The 13,791-nt window shown below is 51.4% G+C and overlaps 1 protein-coding gene across 1 annotated transcript in view; it reads right to left on the bottom strand.

The window, feature by feature from the left end:
• HSPA12A (heat shock protein family A (Hsp70) member 12A) overlaps positions 1–13,085 on the bottom strand; it is a 75,982-nt gene extending 62,897 nt beyond the window's left edge. The window contains exon 1 of the mRNA XM_043475337.1: positions 12,830–13,085. Coding sequence (XP_043331272.1) covers positions 12,830–12,872 — 43 coding nt within the window. The 5' untranslated portion in view covers positions 12,873–13,085. The remainder of the gene's footprint in view (positions 1–12,829) is intronic.
• Between the last annotated feature and the right edge of the window lie 706 nt (positions 13,086–13,791).

The raw sequence follows: 13,791 nt of genomic DNA, 5'->3' as shown, positions 1-13,791 counted from the left end.
GATCTACCAAAATATAAACACACTGGGAAAAATTGCCAACAAGCCAACACAACTTGCATCTATACCAACATCATCTCCCCAGTTGTCAACCATAGAAATACATGCTGTAACAATTTCCAGAGTAAGATAATTGGAAGTGGCTTTTAAGATCATTTGACTGTGAGTAACATCTGATTTATGAATGTGAGAGTTGGACTATAAAGAAAGCTGAGCACTGAAAAATTGATGTTTTTGAACTGTGGTGTTGGAGAAGACTCTTGAGAGTCCCTTGGACTGCAAGGAGATCAAACCTGTCCATCCTAAAGGAAATAAGGCCTGAATATTCATTGGAAGGACTGATGCTGAAGCTAAAACTCCAATACTTTGGCCACCTGATGCGAAGAACTGACTCACTGGAAAAGACCCTGATGCTGGGAAAGATTGAAGGCAGGATGAAAAGGGGACAATAGAGGATGAGATGGTTGGATGGCATCACCAACTCAATGGACATGAGTCTGAGTAGGCTCCAGGAGTCGGTGATGAACAGGGAAGCCTGGTGTGCTGCAGTCCACGGGGTTGCAAAGAATTGGACATGACTGAGCGACTGAACTGAACTGAACATCTGATTTACAAAGGGCTGATTTCTGGACAATTGGCATGGACTGACAGACATCTTAAAAAGTGAGAAAATCTAACCAACAAGTTGCTTGAAAATGTACAAGTTTTTAAGGTTTGTGCTTTTAACATTTGAGTCAAGCTGACTCTGTTATATTAAAAACAGCCACAAATTTTTCACAGCACCTCCTACTAAGAGCTGGAGTCTATTTCTCCACTCCTTGCATCTATCTGGCTGGCCTGGTGACTTGCTTTCAGCACTAGGATGCAGCAGAATGATTTTATAGGACTCCTCAGGAAGCCACTTATTTTGCAGACATTTCATTAATTTGTTGTTAATTTAATAGTTTTCCCCATTTGGGCATAAGTCTTTCATTCAGGTATCAATGATTCTTTCTTTAGGCTCCTGAGAAGGATCTAATTGAGCCCCCGGAATAGCAGTGTCTCCAAAGACCCTACCAGGATTTGTTAGAAGCCAAGGGCTCGACTTCCCTGGTGGTCCAGTGGTTAAGAATCTGCCTGCCAATGCAGGGGACACAGGTTTGATCCCTGATCCAGGAAAATCCCACATGCTGCAGGACAACTAAGCCCTTGCACCACAGCTACTGAACCCATGCACCCTACAGCCCACACACTGCAACAAGAGGCCACGGCAGTGAGAGGAAGAAGAAAGCCTCCCCGAAAGAAGAGCAGCCTCCACTTGTGCAACTAGAGAAAGCCTGCAGACAGCAGCGAAAACCAACGCAGCCAAAAATAAAATTTTTTTAAAATGTTAAATTAAAAGAAAAAGCCAAGGGCTGACCAACAACCCAAACTCCAGGAGGGCATCGTTCTGCAGGTTCCAGAGGAACCCGACAGATATACAACCCAGAGGAGGAAAAGTTTGCAACATTCACGTTGCTCCTGGGCAACGCTGAAGGCTCTCTAACTAATGCACCTAAATCTTTCGGACTGCGGTAGACAGTCCCCCAAATGTGCCTATGTTCTAATCCCTAGAGCCTGTGAATATAGGAAAAAAAGGACTTTTGTTGATGTGATGAAATTCAGGATCTTGGAAGAGGGGGAGTACCCAGGACTGTCCAGATGGGCCTAAATAAGAGATCCTTGTACAAGGGTCCTTAGAGGAAGGAGGTAGGAGAGGCCGAGTCAGGAAGAAGACATACAAGGGAAGCAGACTGGAGTGATGATGCACTTAAAGATGGAAGAAGGGGCCACAAGCCAAAAATGCAGGTGACCTCTAGAGCTAAAAAACGCAAGGAAGCATATTCTCCCCTAGGGCCTCCACAAGAACACAGCTCTGCCAACACCTTGATTTTAGACCAACGAGACCCACTTTGTAATGACTTCCAGTCTCCAGACTATAAGATAATACATTTGTGTTGTTTTATGCCACTGTCTTTGTGATCATTTTTACTACGGCAATAGGAAACTAATACATTGGATAATTCTTCTGGGCTACAGGAATGTAACTTGGAACTATTATTCATAATGACAATAACAGCTAATAATAATAGCTAATATTAACTTAATGTCTAGCTTGTGGTTGGCTTTAAGTACCTTTCTTGTATAAACTCATTTAATTCTTACAAAAACCACATGAAGTTAATCTACAGTTCACAGATGAGAAAACTGAGCTTTTAAGAGGTTACGTAACTTGCTGTGTGTGTTAGTCACTCAGTTGCATTGGACTCTTTGTGACCCCATGAACTGTAACCTGCCAGCCTCCTCTATGCATGGAATTCTCCAGGCAAGAATACTGGAGTGGGTATCCATTCCCTTCTCCAGGGGATCTTCCTGACCCAGGGATCGAATCCAAGTCTCCTGTATTAGAGGCAGATTCTTTACCATCTGAGCCACCGGGGAAGCCCCACTTGCTAGGGCCACACAACAGGTAAAGGACATAGCCCAGAGATGAAACCAGGCAGTCAGGCTCCAGATCCCATGTTTAGCCAAAATCAAACCAACAATAATAATAATCAATTGTAGCCACTTCCTGAGCCCCCTCTAGGTACCAGGCTTATGCCCAGCCCTGGACATATCATCTCTCAATTGTCACGCACCCCAGTGGAGCAGAATTATTAATCATCCTTGTTTTCAGCAGAAGAAGCTGAGGCCCAACAATTTGACACCCAGATGTTAAACACATCTGAACCCACAAGTGTCAGAGGCCAAAAGCACAGATTTAACCACACACCCTCCTGCGTTCCTCATCCCACTTGAGGCCCTGGTGGCTGAGAAAAGGACAAGGATAAGTGACACAACCATATAATTCATCTTCCAAACTGAGATACTCAGAAAGTGAATGGAGTCATTATTAATACTGTCACTGACAAGGGGCATAGAGAGGAACTGTCCCGGCAAACCTGGACCATGGCGACCCTAAAGACATTGTTGTTATTGTTGGTTCAGTCATCACGTCATGTCTGACTCTTCGCGACCCCATGAACTGTAGCACTCTGGGCTTCCCTGTTCATCATCAACTCTCAGAGTTTGCTCAAACTCATGTTCATCGAGTCGGTGATGCCATCCAACCATCTCATCCTCTGTTGTCCCCTTCTCCTGCCTTCAGTCTTTTGCAGCATCAGGGTCTTTTTCAAGGAGTCAGTTCTCCGTATCAGGTGGCCAAAGGATTAGAGCTTCAGCTTCAGCATTAGTCCTTCCAAAGAGTATTCAGGGTTGATTTCCTTTAAGATTGACCGGCTGGATCTCCTTGTAGTCCAGGGGACTCTCAAGAGTCTTCTCCAGCACCACAGATCGAAAGCATCAGTGGACTAAAAACAAGGCAAATACACTGTTGTTCCCCAGCACTGTTCCCCAGAAGGGGTGCTGTGGAGCAGCTGTTAACCCTTCCTGACATCACAGCTACCAAGACTAGGTCAAGGCTGGAAGAGGAGGGTGGTCCTGGCAGAGCCCAGAGCAGAATGTGCAAAGCTCCAGACTTGTGGCATCAGCACAGTGGGCCAAGTGTGTCCAATGGTGGTCTGGGAGTCCATCTGAGGGTGGAGGCTGGGGAGCCCTGGCTAGAGTCCTGGATACAAAGAGACCTCATTCCTCACAGGTGCCCCAGTCAGAAACCCATGTGGAGCTCAGAGCCTTGGCAAAGGACTCAGTGGAAGCCAAGCAGGGCCAGCATCCTGAGACACCAATGTCGTGGTGGAGACACCAAAGTCTCCTCCAAAGTCGTGGGCCTGCTGGACAAGAAGTCACACAGCCTGGGGCTCAGGCTGGGTCTGCTCCTTCCCAGCACTGAGATCTTGGCAGTACTGCTTCTCAGCCCTCCTTTTCCTCTGAGCCTCCTGGGCGAAACTCAGCCTCTGGTAACTACCCGAGCTCCATCCACAGGATTCATAATAGTGAACAATAACAGTGGACAACAGCAAACACTCACCGTGAGTCAGGAAGAATACTCAGCACTTAGCAAGGGTTATAGGAGTAAATAAAACCCACTCTAGAATAGGCACAAAGGTTATTCCCATTTTATAGATGTGGAAACTGAGGTGGGAGGGGGAGTAAGGAACTTGCCCAGCATCCCACTACTGGTACACAGTGAAGCTAGGATTGGAATCCAAGGTGACTTCCCCTGTAAATTCCCACTGGAACATTCTCTTTTCCCCACCTGGCCAACCCAGAGCCATACACTCCAATGCAGAGACATCCCCCCCGCAACCCCAAGGGAGGGTCCCAATTTCCCTGGTGGCCAGGGACCTGGCAGTCACATTTCACACTAATTCTCACCCAATTATAAGACTCACTGATGGGCTGTGCAAACATATCCCCAGGCCCCATTTCCCTGGTGGGCCTAATTTCAGAAAATCCAGGAATGAGAATTCTAATGACCCCTCCCCAGGTGATTCCTAAAGCTTTTCTTATCCTGTTCAAGTTCCTCGTGAGCCTGATTCTATCAAACAGTCTAATGATCTCATGTTCTTGACTGCCTGTAAAACTCTCTAGTCTCCCTCTGCCCCCAGAGCACAGCCTCAGCAAAAAACCTTCTCCCAGCTGGAGGAAGCACAAACTGGAATCAAGATTGCCGGGAGAAATATCAATAACCTCAGTTATGCAGATGACACCACCCTTATGGCAGAAAGTGAAGAAGAACTAAAGAGACTCTCAATGAAAGAGAAAGAGGAGAGTGAAAAAGTTGGCTTAAAATTCAACATTCAGAAAACTAAGATCATGGCATCCAGTCCCATCACTTCATGGTGGATAGATGGGGAAACAGTGGAAACAGTGGCTGATTTTATTTTTCTGGGCTCCAAAATCACTGAAGATGGTGATTGCAACCATGAAATTAAAAGACGCTTCCTTTTTGGAAGAAAAGTTATAGCCAACCTAGATAGCATATTAAAAAGCAGAGACATTACTTTGCCAACAAAGGTCTGTCTAGTCAAGGCTATGGTTTTTCCAGTAGTCATGTATGGATGTGAGAATTGGACCATAAAGAAAGCTGAGCACTGAAGAATTGATGCTTTTGAACTGTGGTGTTGGAGAAGGCTCTTGAGAGTCCCTTGGACTGCAAGGAGATCCAACCAGTCCATCCTAAAGGAGAACAGTCCTGGGTGTTCATTGGAAGGACTGATGTTGAAGCTGAAACTCCAGTACTTTGGCCACCTGATGCGAAGAGCTGACTCATTGGAAAAGACCCTGAAGCTGGAAAAGATTGAGGGCAGGAGGAGAAGGGGACGACAGAGGATGAGATGGTTGGATGGCATCATCAACTCGACGGACATGGGTTTGGGTGGACTCCGGGAGTTGGTGATGCACAGGGAGGCCTGTGGCGTGCTGTGGTTCATGGGGTCACAAAGAGTCAGACACGACTGAGCGACTGAACTGAACTGAACTGAATGGCAAGTGATACAAGTTTTCTACTGTGGAAGTGATATAAATAAGACTCTTAAAATAAGTGTGTTAAAAAAAACAGTAGGTCAATTTTTAAAATAATCATACAGTACATTACAGTTTGGGTGGTCGGTATACATGGTGGAATAAAAAATGGGGAACCTCAAGTGGCTGATAGAGAAGAAAATGGCAACCCACTCCTGTATTCTTGCCTGGGAAATCCCATGGACAGAGGAGCCTGGCAGGCTACAGTCCATGGGGTCGCAAAGAGTTGGACACCAATGAATGCACACTCACAACACCACACACAAGTGGCTGAAGACTGAGAAACAGTTCCCTGAGGATAGGAGGTGCTTGAGGAGGCTTTTCTGAGAGTCTGAGTTCTCTTCTAGTAACAACACCGCCACAAGCAAGGTCACGGGGTGGGAGGGATGCACTTAATTCAGTTCAGCCTCAGTTTCCCCTTGTGTAAAATCACCCACTTAATGGAGTATTTATGAGGATTAAATGAGACGTAAAAGTGAAGTGTTTAACACAGGGCTGGTGCTGAAACCTCCCTGCTGACTCAGACAGTCCAGCGCTGGGGAGTGGACCGTGTCAGCTGCTCCCTGCCCTCCACCCACCGTGTGCTGGAGTCCCAAGTCCGAAATGCAGACATGTGAAAACTCAGTGATTCTCAAACTTGTCTGCTCCCCCAAAGAGGTCCGGATAGAATAGTTTCTGGGATGGGCATCAGGACCAGGGCAACAGGAATTTTAAAACACTCCCCAAGTACTTCTAATAGGCAGCCTGGATAGAGAACCACAGTGGTTCTAACACCAGGGAGTGTCCAGCGGCCGAAAACTGCGGCTCCCAGCATCACCCCTTCCAGATCAGCCCTGGAGGACAGTTGGCTTCATTCTTGTTCCCCAGCAGTGCAATCTGCAGTGTTGAGAAAGGTGTTGAAAGGCATTCAAAACAGCTTTCTGCCCACCCATGATCTCTACTATTTCCACAACAGAGCCAGCCGGCATCATTTGCCCCTTTCACTGACCAGGCAAGGAAAGCTGAGTAGAACCAACCCGGAGTCTTAGGGCTCCAAAGCTACTTTGCTCCTCCAGCCCTCTGCACCTCTAGTGTACATCTGACCAACAGTGGGGACTGGGACTTATTTGCAACAAAAGGAACGCAGGAGGATTTGCAGAGTCCAGTCCTTTGCGATGGGGTCAGGGTCGTTTCTGAGCAGGGCTTGCTCTTCCTGGCCATCTCATTTGCCCACCCTGCTCTCCTGGCGAGGCCCAGACCTGGGTGGGAGGCGAGCGCTCCCAGCCACATGCTGCTCATTCACTAAAGCCCTGGTTCCTCCCTGCCATTCTAATTATGCGCCGCGATAATAAAGACGCTTTCTCCCTCACCAAAGAGGCCTATTTGTGTGAGGAGAGCATTTCGCCCCCACAAGATTGAGTCGTCACTCACAGCCTTGTTGGAATCAAAGTCGCATCTCTTCAGGGGTTGATGGAGCCCCACCCGCCTCCCTCTCCAGCTTCCGCCCACTGCTGAGCATCTGAGTTTCTAGAAGCGCCCACTGCCCTGTGGAGTGGGCAGGACTGAAGATGCCACTCCCTACTGCGGTGCTCCCTCACAGCTTGCTGACTGAGATGCACTCGACACACAGTAGGACATTTATTGAGCGCCTACTGTGTGCCCTTCCTCAATTCAGTTCAGTTCAGTCCAGTCGCTCAGTCACGTCCAACTCTTTGCAACCCCATGGACCACAGCACGCCAGGCCTCCCTGTCCATCACCAACTCCCAGAGTTTACTCAAATTCACGTCTATTGAGTCGGTGATGCCATCCAACCATCTCATCCTCTGTCCTTCCCTTCTCCTCCTACCTTCACTCTTTCCAAGTATTAGGGTCTTTTCAAATGAGTCAATTCTTTGTACCAGGTGGACAAAGGATTGGAGTTTCAGCTTCAACATCAGTCCTTCCAATGAATATCCAGGCCTGATTTCCTTTAGGATGGACTGGTTGGATCTCCTTGCAGTCCAAGGGACTCTCAAGAGTCTTCTCTGACACCACAGTTCAAAAAAGCATCAATTCTTTGGCGCTCAGCTTTCTTTATAGTCCAATCTCATATCCATATATGACTACTGGAAAAACCATAGACTTGACTAGATGGACCTTTGTTGACAAAGTAATGTCTCTGCTTTTTAATATGCTGACTAGGTTGGTCATAACTTTCCTTTCAAGCAGTCAGCGTCTTTTAATTTTATGGCTGCAGTCACCATCTGCTGTGATTTTGGAGCCCCCCAAAATAAAATCAGCCACTGTTGTTTCCACTGTTTCCCCATCTATTTGCCATGAAGTGATGGGACTGGAACCCTTCCTAAGAGTATGGAAATGAAAGGCATAGTCCCTGCCCGTGTTGAGAGAAAAGGGATTGAAAGAAACAGCACAAGCTTTTAGGCTCTAGGATTGATCCCTACCCCAACTCTAGCATTCAAGATACCAAGTTCCTCAAAGGCCTCAACTGCCTCATCAACAAAATGGGTTAATAATAACACTCTCCAAACTCATAAGGCTGTTGGGCTTCCCTGGGTCGGGAAGATCTCCTGGAGGAGGGCATGGCAACCCACTCCAGTATTCTTGCCTGGAGAATCCCATGGACAGAGGAGTCTGGCAGGACACAATCTATAGTGTCGCAAAGAGTCGGACACGACTGAAGTGACTTAGCACACACACATAGGGCTGTTGGGGGAGTCAGTGGGATATTCACATGTAAAACTGAACAGTAGCTGGGATCACCAATGGCTAGTACCAAAGGCTCTGGACCACACAGCTGGGATCTCATCTGGACGGAGGAGTCTAGGAAGGCTTCCTGAGAAGTGCTACCTGAACTGAGTTTTGAAGGATGAACAGGAGTTTGCTAGAGAAAGTGAGGATTTTCCAGACAGGAGGAACTGCATGAGGGCCAAAGGAGAGGACAGGGCTCTGGGAAACGCAGGAGATGATGTGGTAATCGTGCACAAGGGGTACATCACAGTGACAGGGGACCCAGCTTCCAGGCAGGTACGGACATGGATGTGAATCCCATGACTACAGCCCTACCTAATGACACTCAGAGCATCACTTCAGCCTTTTCTCTGCTCCTCTGGGAGCCACAACCAGCACCTTCCACATCCACCTGTAGCTTAGTGGCCACAGGAAAGTGGGGCGACTAGTCACGCTCTATTAGTCACATACTCACTCACCCAGACACTCAGTACAATTCCCTGAGGGCCCCGTATGTGCTGGCAGACTACCTCCTAACCCTCACTCAGCCCATTTCCAGCTGTGCCACGCTAACCTGGCAGCTTTCTCCTCAGCAAATTGGGCGTAAAAGGGCCCCCTCGAAGACTCATCCACTCAATAACAAATGTGTGTGCATGCTCAATCCCTTAGTTGTGTCGGGACTCTTTTTTTTTCATTCATTTTTTAATTGAAGGATAATTGCTTTACAGAATTTTGTTGTTTTCTGTCAAACCTCAACATGAATCAGTGATAGGTATACATAATATCCCCTCCCTTTTGAACCTCCCTCCCATCTTCCTCCCTATCCTGCCCTTCTAGGTTGATACAGAGCCCCTGTTTGAGTTTCGTGAAACATACAGCAAATTCCCATTAGCTATCTATTTTACATATGGTAATGTAAGTTTCCATGTTACTGTCTCTATACAGTGTCCGACTCTTTACCACCTCACGGACTAGAATCCACCGGGCTCCTCTGTCCATGGAATTTCCCAGGCAAGAATACTGGAGTGGATAGTCATTCCCTTCTCCAGGGGATCTTCCCAACCCAGGGATCCAACCTGAGTTGGATCTCCTGCATCTCCTACACTGGCAGGCGGATTCTTTACCACTGCGCCACCAGGGAAGCAATAACAAATGTGATCAGGGCTAAATAAGATAATTCAGTACTGTCAGATTTTAGGATAAACTAAGTCCTCAGTAAATGTCATTATTTTAAATGGTTACTTTTATTATGATTACCTGACAGGATGTGGGATTCCCTGGTGGCTCAGACTTAAAGAATCTGCCTGCAATACAGGAGACCAGGATTCCATCCCTGGGTCAGGAAGATATCCTGGAGAAGGGAACGGTAACCACTCCAGTGTTCTTGCCTGGGAAATCCCATGGACAGAGGAGTCTGGTGGGTTACAGTCCATGGGGTTGCAAAGAGTCAGAATCCCATCTCCAAAGTCCAAAGCACCACCTCCAGAGTCACCCCCAATCCTGGCAAAACCCCTGCTGACTGTGCATTTTCTTACCCACCCTCCCACCGACCCTGGAGCAAACTACCTGGTTTCCACTGACCACATCGAGGCCTGACTCAGTCACCATAGGAGCTAGCCCAGCCTCAGTCACCCCAACCCTGCTGCATCTCATCTCATCCTTCTAGGGCTCCAAGTGTCAACCAGCTCAGCTCTTGGCAGGAGCAAGATTGAAAGTCATCTCAGACTTTTCGGTCCAAAGTTCCAAGGGTTAAAGGGTGGCCCTTCTGATTTTACAAATTAACTAATTTAAATGTTCTATTAAGGAAATTTGCAAGCACATACAAAGCAAACGGAATAGTAATGAACGGTCATGTACCCACTACCCAGCTTCAATTACTACCAACCTGATATTCTTGTTTCACAGGCACCTCCCCAATGCCATTCCCACTTGATTTATTGGTAAAAGCTTTATGGCCAGCCCTTCCAGCATACCCCATCACCCGGTGTTCCCACTGCTCACAGGTCCCAACCACTTTGATGCCTCTGGCACCAAGAGAAACCTTGAAATAATCCCCTGAAGGACAGTCATCTTTATGTCCCTAATAGAATGGTAATCACTGGCCCACAGGGGCTATACAGGATGGTGGTAAAGGGCTGGAGCCCTGGAATCAGACGGCCTGGGTCCAAATCAATACTTATTAGATGTGTGACCTTGGATAAGTCATTCCACCTAGGCTTAGATTGCCTACCCAGTAAAAGGACAATGCTGGTCACAGGTTTCTGGTGCAGCTTCAAAAAATAAAGTAATACATGTTCATGCCCAGCACAGAATATGCAGTGAGGAAGCCTTAGGAATAGATGTGTCAGGTGGTGGCTAAGCAGGCTTTGCTCTTATGAGATATTAATATCTCTCATTTTATAGATGAAGGGGTGGAGGCCAGAGAGAAGCAGGGAGCTACCAGGGGCTCTTTCTGTACCCCAAGTCCATGTGCCTGGAATTGTCACAGTGCACTTTGAACCGCAGAGCCCTGAAAGTGAAGAGATACCCTAGAACAGGCAGGCAGCAGTGGCAGGTGGCCCAGCACACCCAGCATGTATCCACATCCTGGATGGGGAGGAGAGACAACTACACAGTGCGTGTGTGTGTGTGTGTGTGTGTGTGTGTGTGTGTGTGTGTGTGTGTGTGTGTGTGTGTGTGTGTGTGTGTGTGTGTGTGTGCGGGGTGTGTGCTAAGTCACTTCAATTGTGTCCCTACTCTCTGTGACCCCATGCACTGTAGCCCACCAGGCTCCTCCATCTGTAGAATTCTCCAGCCAGGAATACTGGAGTGGGTTGCCATGCCCTCCTCCAGATCGATGGAACCCTGAGTCTCTTACTACTTCTGCATTGGCAAGTGGGTTCTTTACCTCTACCTCCACTTGGGAAGGCCACCTGCAGGGTAAGGGTGCTAAATTCCATTTTTACCAGAGTGGGGTTGGGGGAGGTTAGTGCACATTTCTGCTCACTCTCTGATTGACAAGCCCTATGGCCCACCTTGCATTGGGTACAGCCATTCACTCTTCTAGCAGGAAAAGCAAGAAGCCGGTTCCCTAACTTAAGCTTCAGCAATCCTTAGCCTTTCTGATGTCCCTCCTTTTCATCCTTTTTTTTTTTTTTTCCAATTTAAAGGAAAAGGGTGGGGAAAAGATAAATCAAACCAGTTGCTGAGTGATGTTCAGACAAAAGACATCCTCCAGCCACTGCGGGCGTTTGTCACCTCCTCCCCAGCAAGGGGAGGGGAGGGGGGCAGATTCGGGATGCTGCGTTTGGGCCCCGCCTGGACTCTCCACGTCCCTCCCGGGAGTGAGCGGTGTCAGGATCTCCCTCCCCCCAGCGCTCCCCCACCACTGCAGTGCCGAGTGGGGAGGCACCTCCCAGATCCGCAGGAACAATGGGCTGGGGAGGGGGCAGGTGCGGCTCCGAGCGCAGCAGAGGGCGGGGGACACCGCCACAGACCCCAAGACTGGGAGGACACTTCTTGGGGCGGTTGTGCTGCCATCTGACTCAGTTTCCCCGGCTCTAGTGGGGTCCCCGCAAAGCCGGGCGCTCCTCCGCTGGATGAATTTTCTCTTATGCCTCCGGCATTTCAATTTCATCCGCGCTAGGAGGCTTGCCTAGTCGCTTCGGAAGCCGCCGCCGGGCTACGCTCCCCATCCCGCAGCTGCTCCTGCCGAGGCTTTGCAGGTCAGGGACGCGCGGCAGCCTCCGTGCGCCCAACTTTCCCCACTTGGGACCCGCAATCCTGGCCAGCCCGTCTCCTCTACTGGGAAGCCCTGATTTATAGCTCTGGGCTCCAAGAGCTGCCCTTCTGCTTTCCCCTGCTTCCAGGTCCCGTCTCGCTCCTTACCCGCCCTCCGTCCCCCCACTTTCTGAGCACAAACCACGCTTCCCCCCAGAAAGCTGCCCTGGCACATTTGCGAAATGCGAGCGTCTGTCCTCTGCACCGGGCGCCGTCTCCTCCCCGCAATCCCGGGGAGAGGTGGCAGCGGGACTCCCGCTGCTTCGCTTCTCCTCGGCCCTGAGAATCCCCGGGGGATGGGCGGCGATTGAGACTGGGATGCAGCAGGGCCCGGAACTACAGCCCGCACTCCGGGCGCGCCGCTCCCGGCCTCTGCGGGGTGAGAAAACAGGTCCAAATCTCTGACTCCCCCTGGCTCCCACCCCCGCCTCGCTGAGTCACGAAAACGAGCGGCCGGGAACACCGTATTACTCGTGGCCGGCCGTTTAAATGGCCAGCGCGGACGTCCCCAGCAGAGCACTCGGGATGGCCAGGGGAGACGACGCTCTCCCAGACTCTCACTGGGCCCCGCAGGAGGCGACATCCCGCGGCGGGGGCAGCGCGGTGTCCGGGAGGGGGCTGCGGTCCTCGCCGCAGTGCCCGCACCCCAGCCGGGAGCGGAGCACGTGACCGGCGGGCCACCTTCTAGTCCCCCCGGTCCCCCGGATCCCCGGCCCCGCCGCGGTGCTGCCCTCGGCCCTAAGAGGGAAGGGGACAAGGGAAGGCCGGGATGGGGCCACCTACTTTCCCGCGGCCCGCGATGGGGCTGCGGAGCGCCCGGCCGAGCGCACCCCCTCCCTCCCCGGCCCGCCGGCCGCGCCGCAGGACCCCGCGCCGCGCGCTCACCTCGGGACCCCGGGTCGCCGCCGCCGGCTTCCTTGTCCGCCATGGTCGCGCAGCCCCCGCCCGCGAGAGGAGCCCCCGGCGCGGCGTCCGAGCCCGTGCAGGTCCGGGTCCGTGTTCTCGGCGGCGCTCGGGCCGGGTCTGAGCCGCCGGGCAGCGGGAGCACTGCTCTGACGAGGCCGCCGCCGCAGCTCGAGCTCCTCCCCGCGCTCCTCCCGGGCCCGCCCCGCGCCCCGCGCCCCGCGCCCCGCCCCGCCCCGCCGGCCCGTTGGGAAAAGAAGGCGCGGCGTCCGGCCCAGCCCGAGAGGCCGGGGTCCTCCCGCCCGACCCGCCGCGCCTAGCCGGGCCCCTCCTTTCCGGGGCTCGCCCCTGAAGCGGCCGCGCCCGGGGTGATGGGCGCGCCCCGGGCCCGGTAGCTGGCCGGACGCAGGCGCTTGCTGGGCGCTCTGATGGGCGAGCGGTGGGGACTGGATGTCAGGCCCCTTGGCCTCGCGGCGCGTCCGGCCTTTGGAACGGAAGGGTGTGAAGTCCTGCACCAAGCACCGCACAGGCACCCCACTCTCCAGGGGACGCCCGCTCCCCCAGGGTCCCAGAGGAACTGTCAAGGATCCGCCTGAAGGCGGAACCCGGCGCCGCAGCGCTCAGGCCGCAGGCGGAGGACCAGCGCGCGGGCCGTGCTCTGGGCATCACCGCGGGCATCAGCCTCCAGGCCACCTGCCGGACTCCATGGCAACTCGGAACCTGGGAGGCGCCTGCCGCGGAGGCTGAACCGAATCTTCCATATATGGGCTCCGCCGGGCCCTCCTTACAATCTGAGAATAACGACATTAATAATTCAGGGATTGGAAGTCAGTGATTCATTCTCCCTCTCCTCTGGCTCCACCACACACGCGCCACCCGCACCTGTTTGATCCTGGCCAGGTGGCTTTTGAGTCCGCTATGCGAAGAGGCAACGAGGCTATGAT

This window comes from Cervus canadensis, chromosome 8 (assembly GCF_019320065.1).
Source record: "Cervus canadensis isolate Bull #8, Minnesota chromosome 8, ASM1932006v1, whole genome shotgun sequence".
In the NCBI taxonomy this organism is placed as follows: domain Eukaryota; kingdom Metazoa; phylum Chordata; class Mammalia; order Artiodactyla; family Cervidae; genus Cervus; species Cervus canadensis.
The sequence above is the reverse complement of the archived record's forward strand: the minus strand, read 5'-3'. Positions and strand labels throughout refer to the sequence as shown.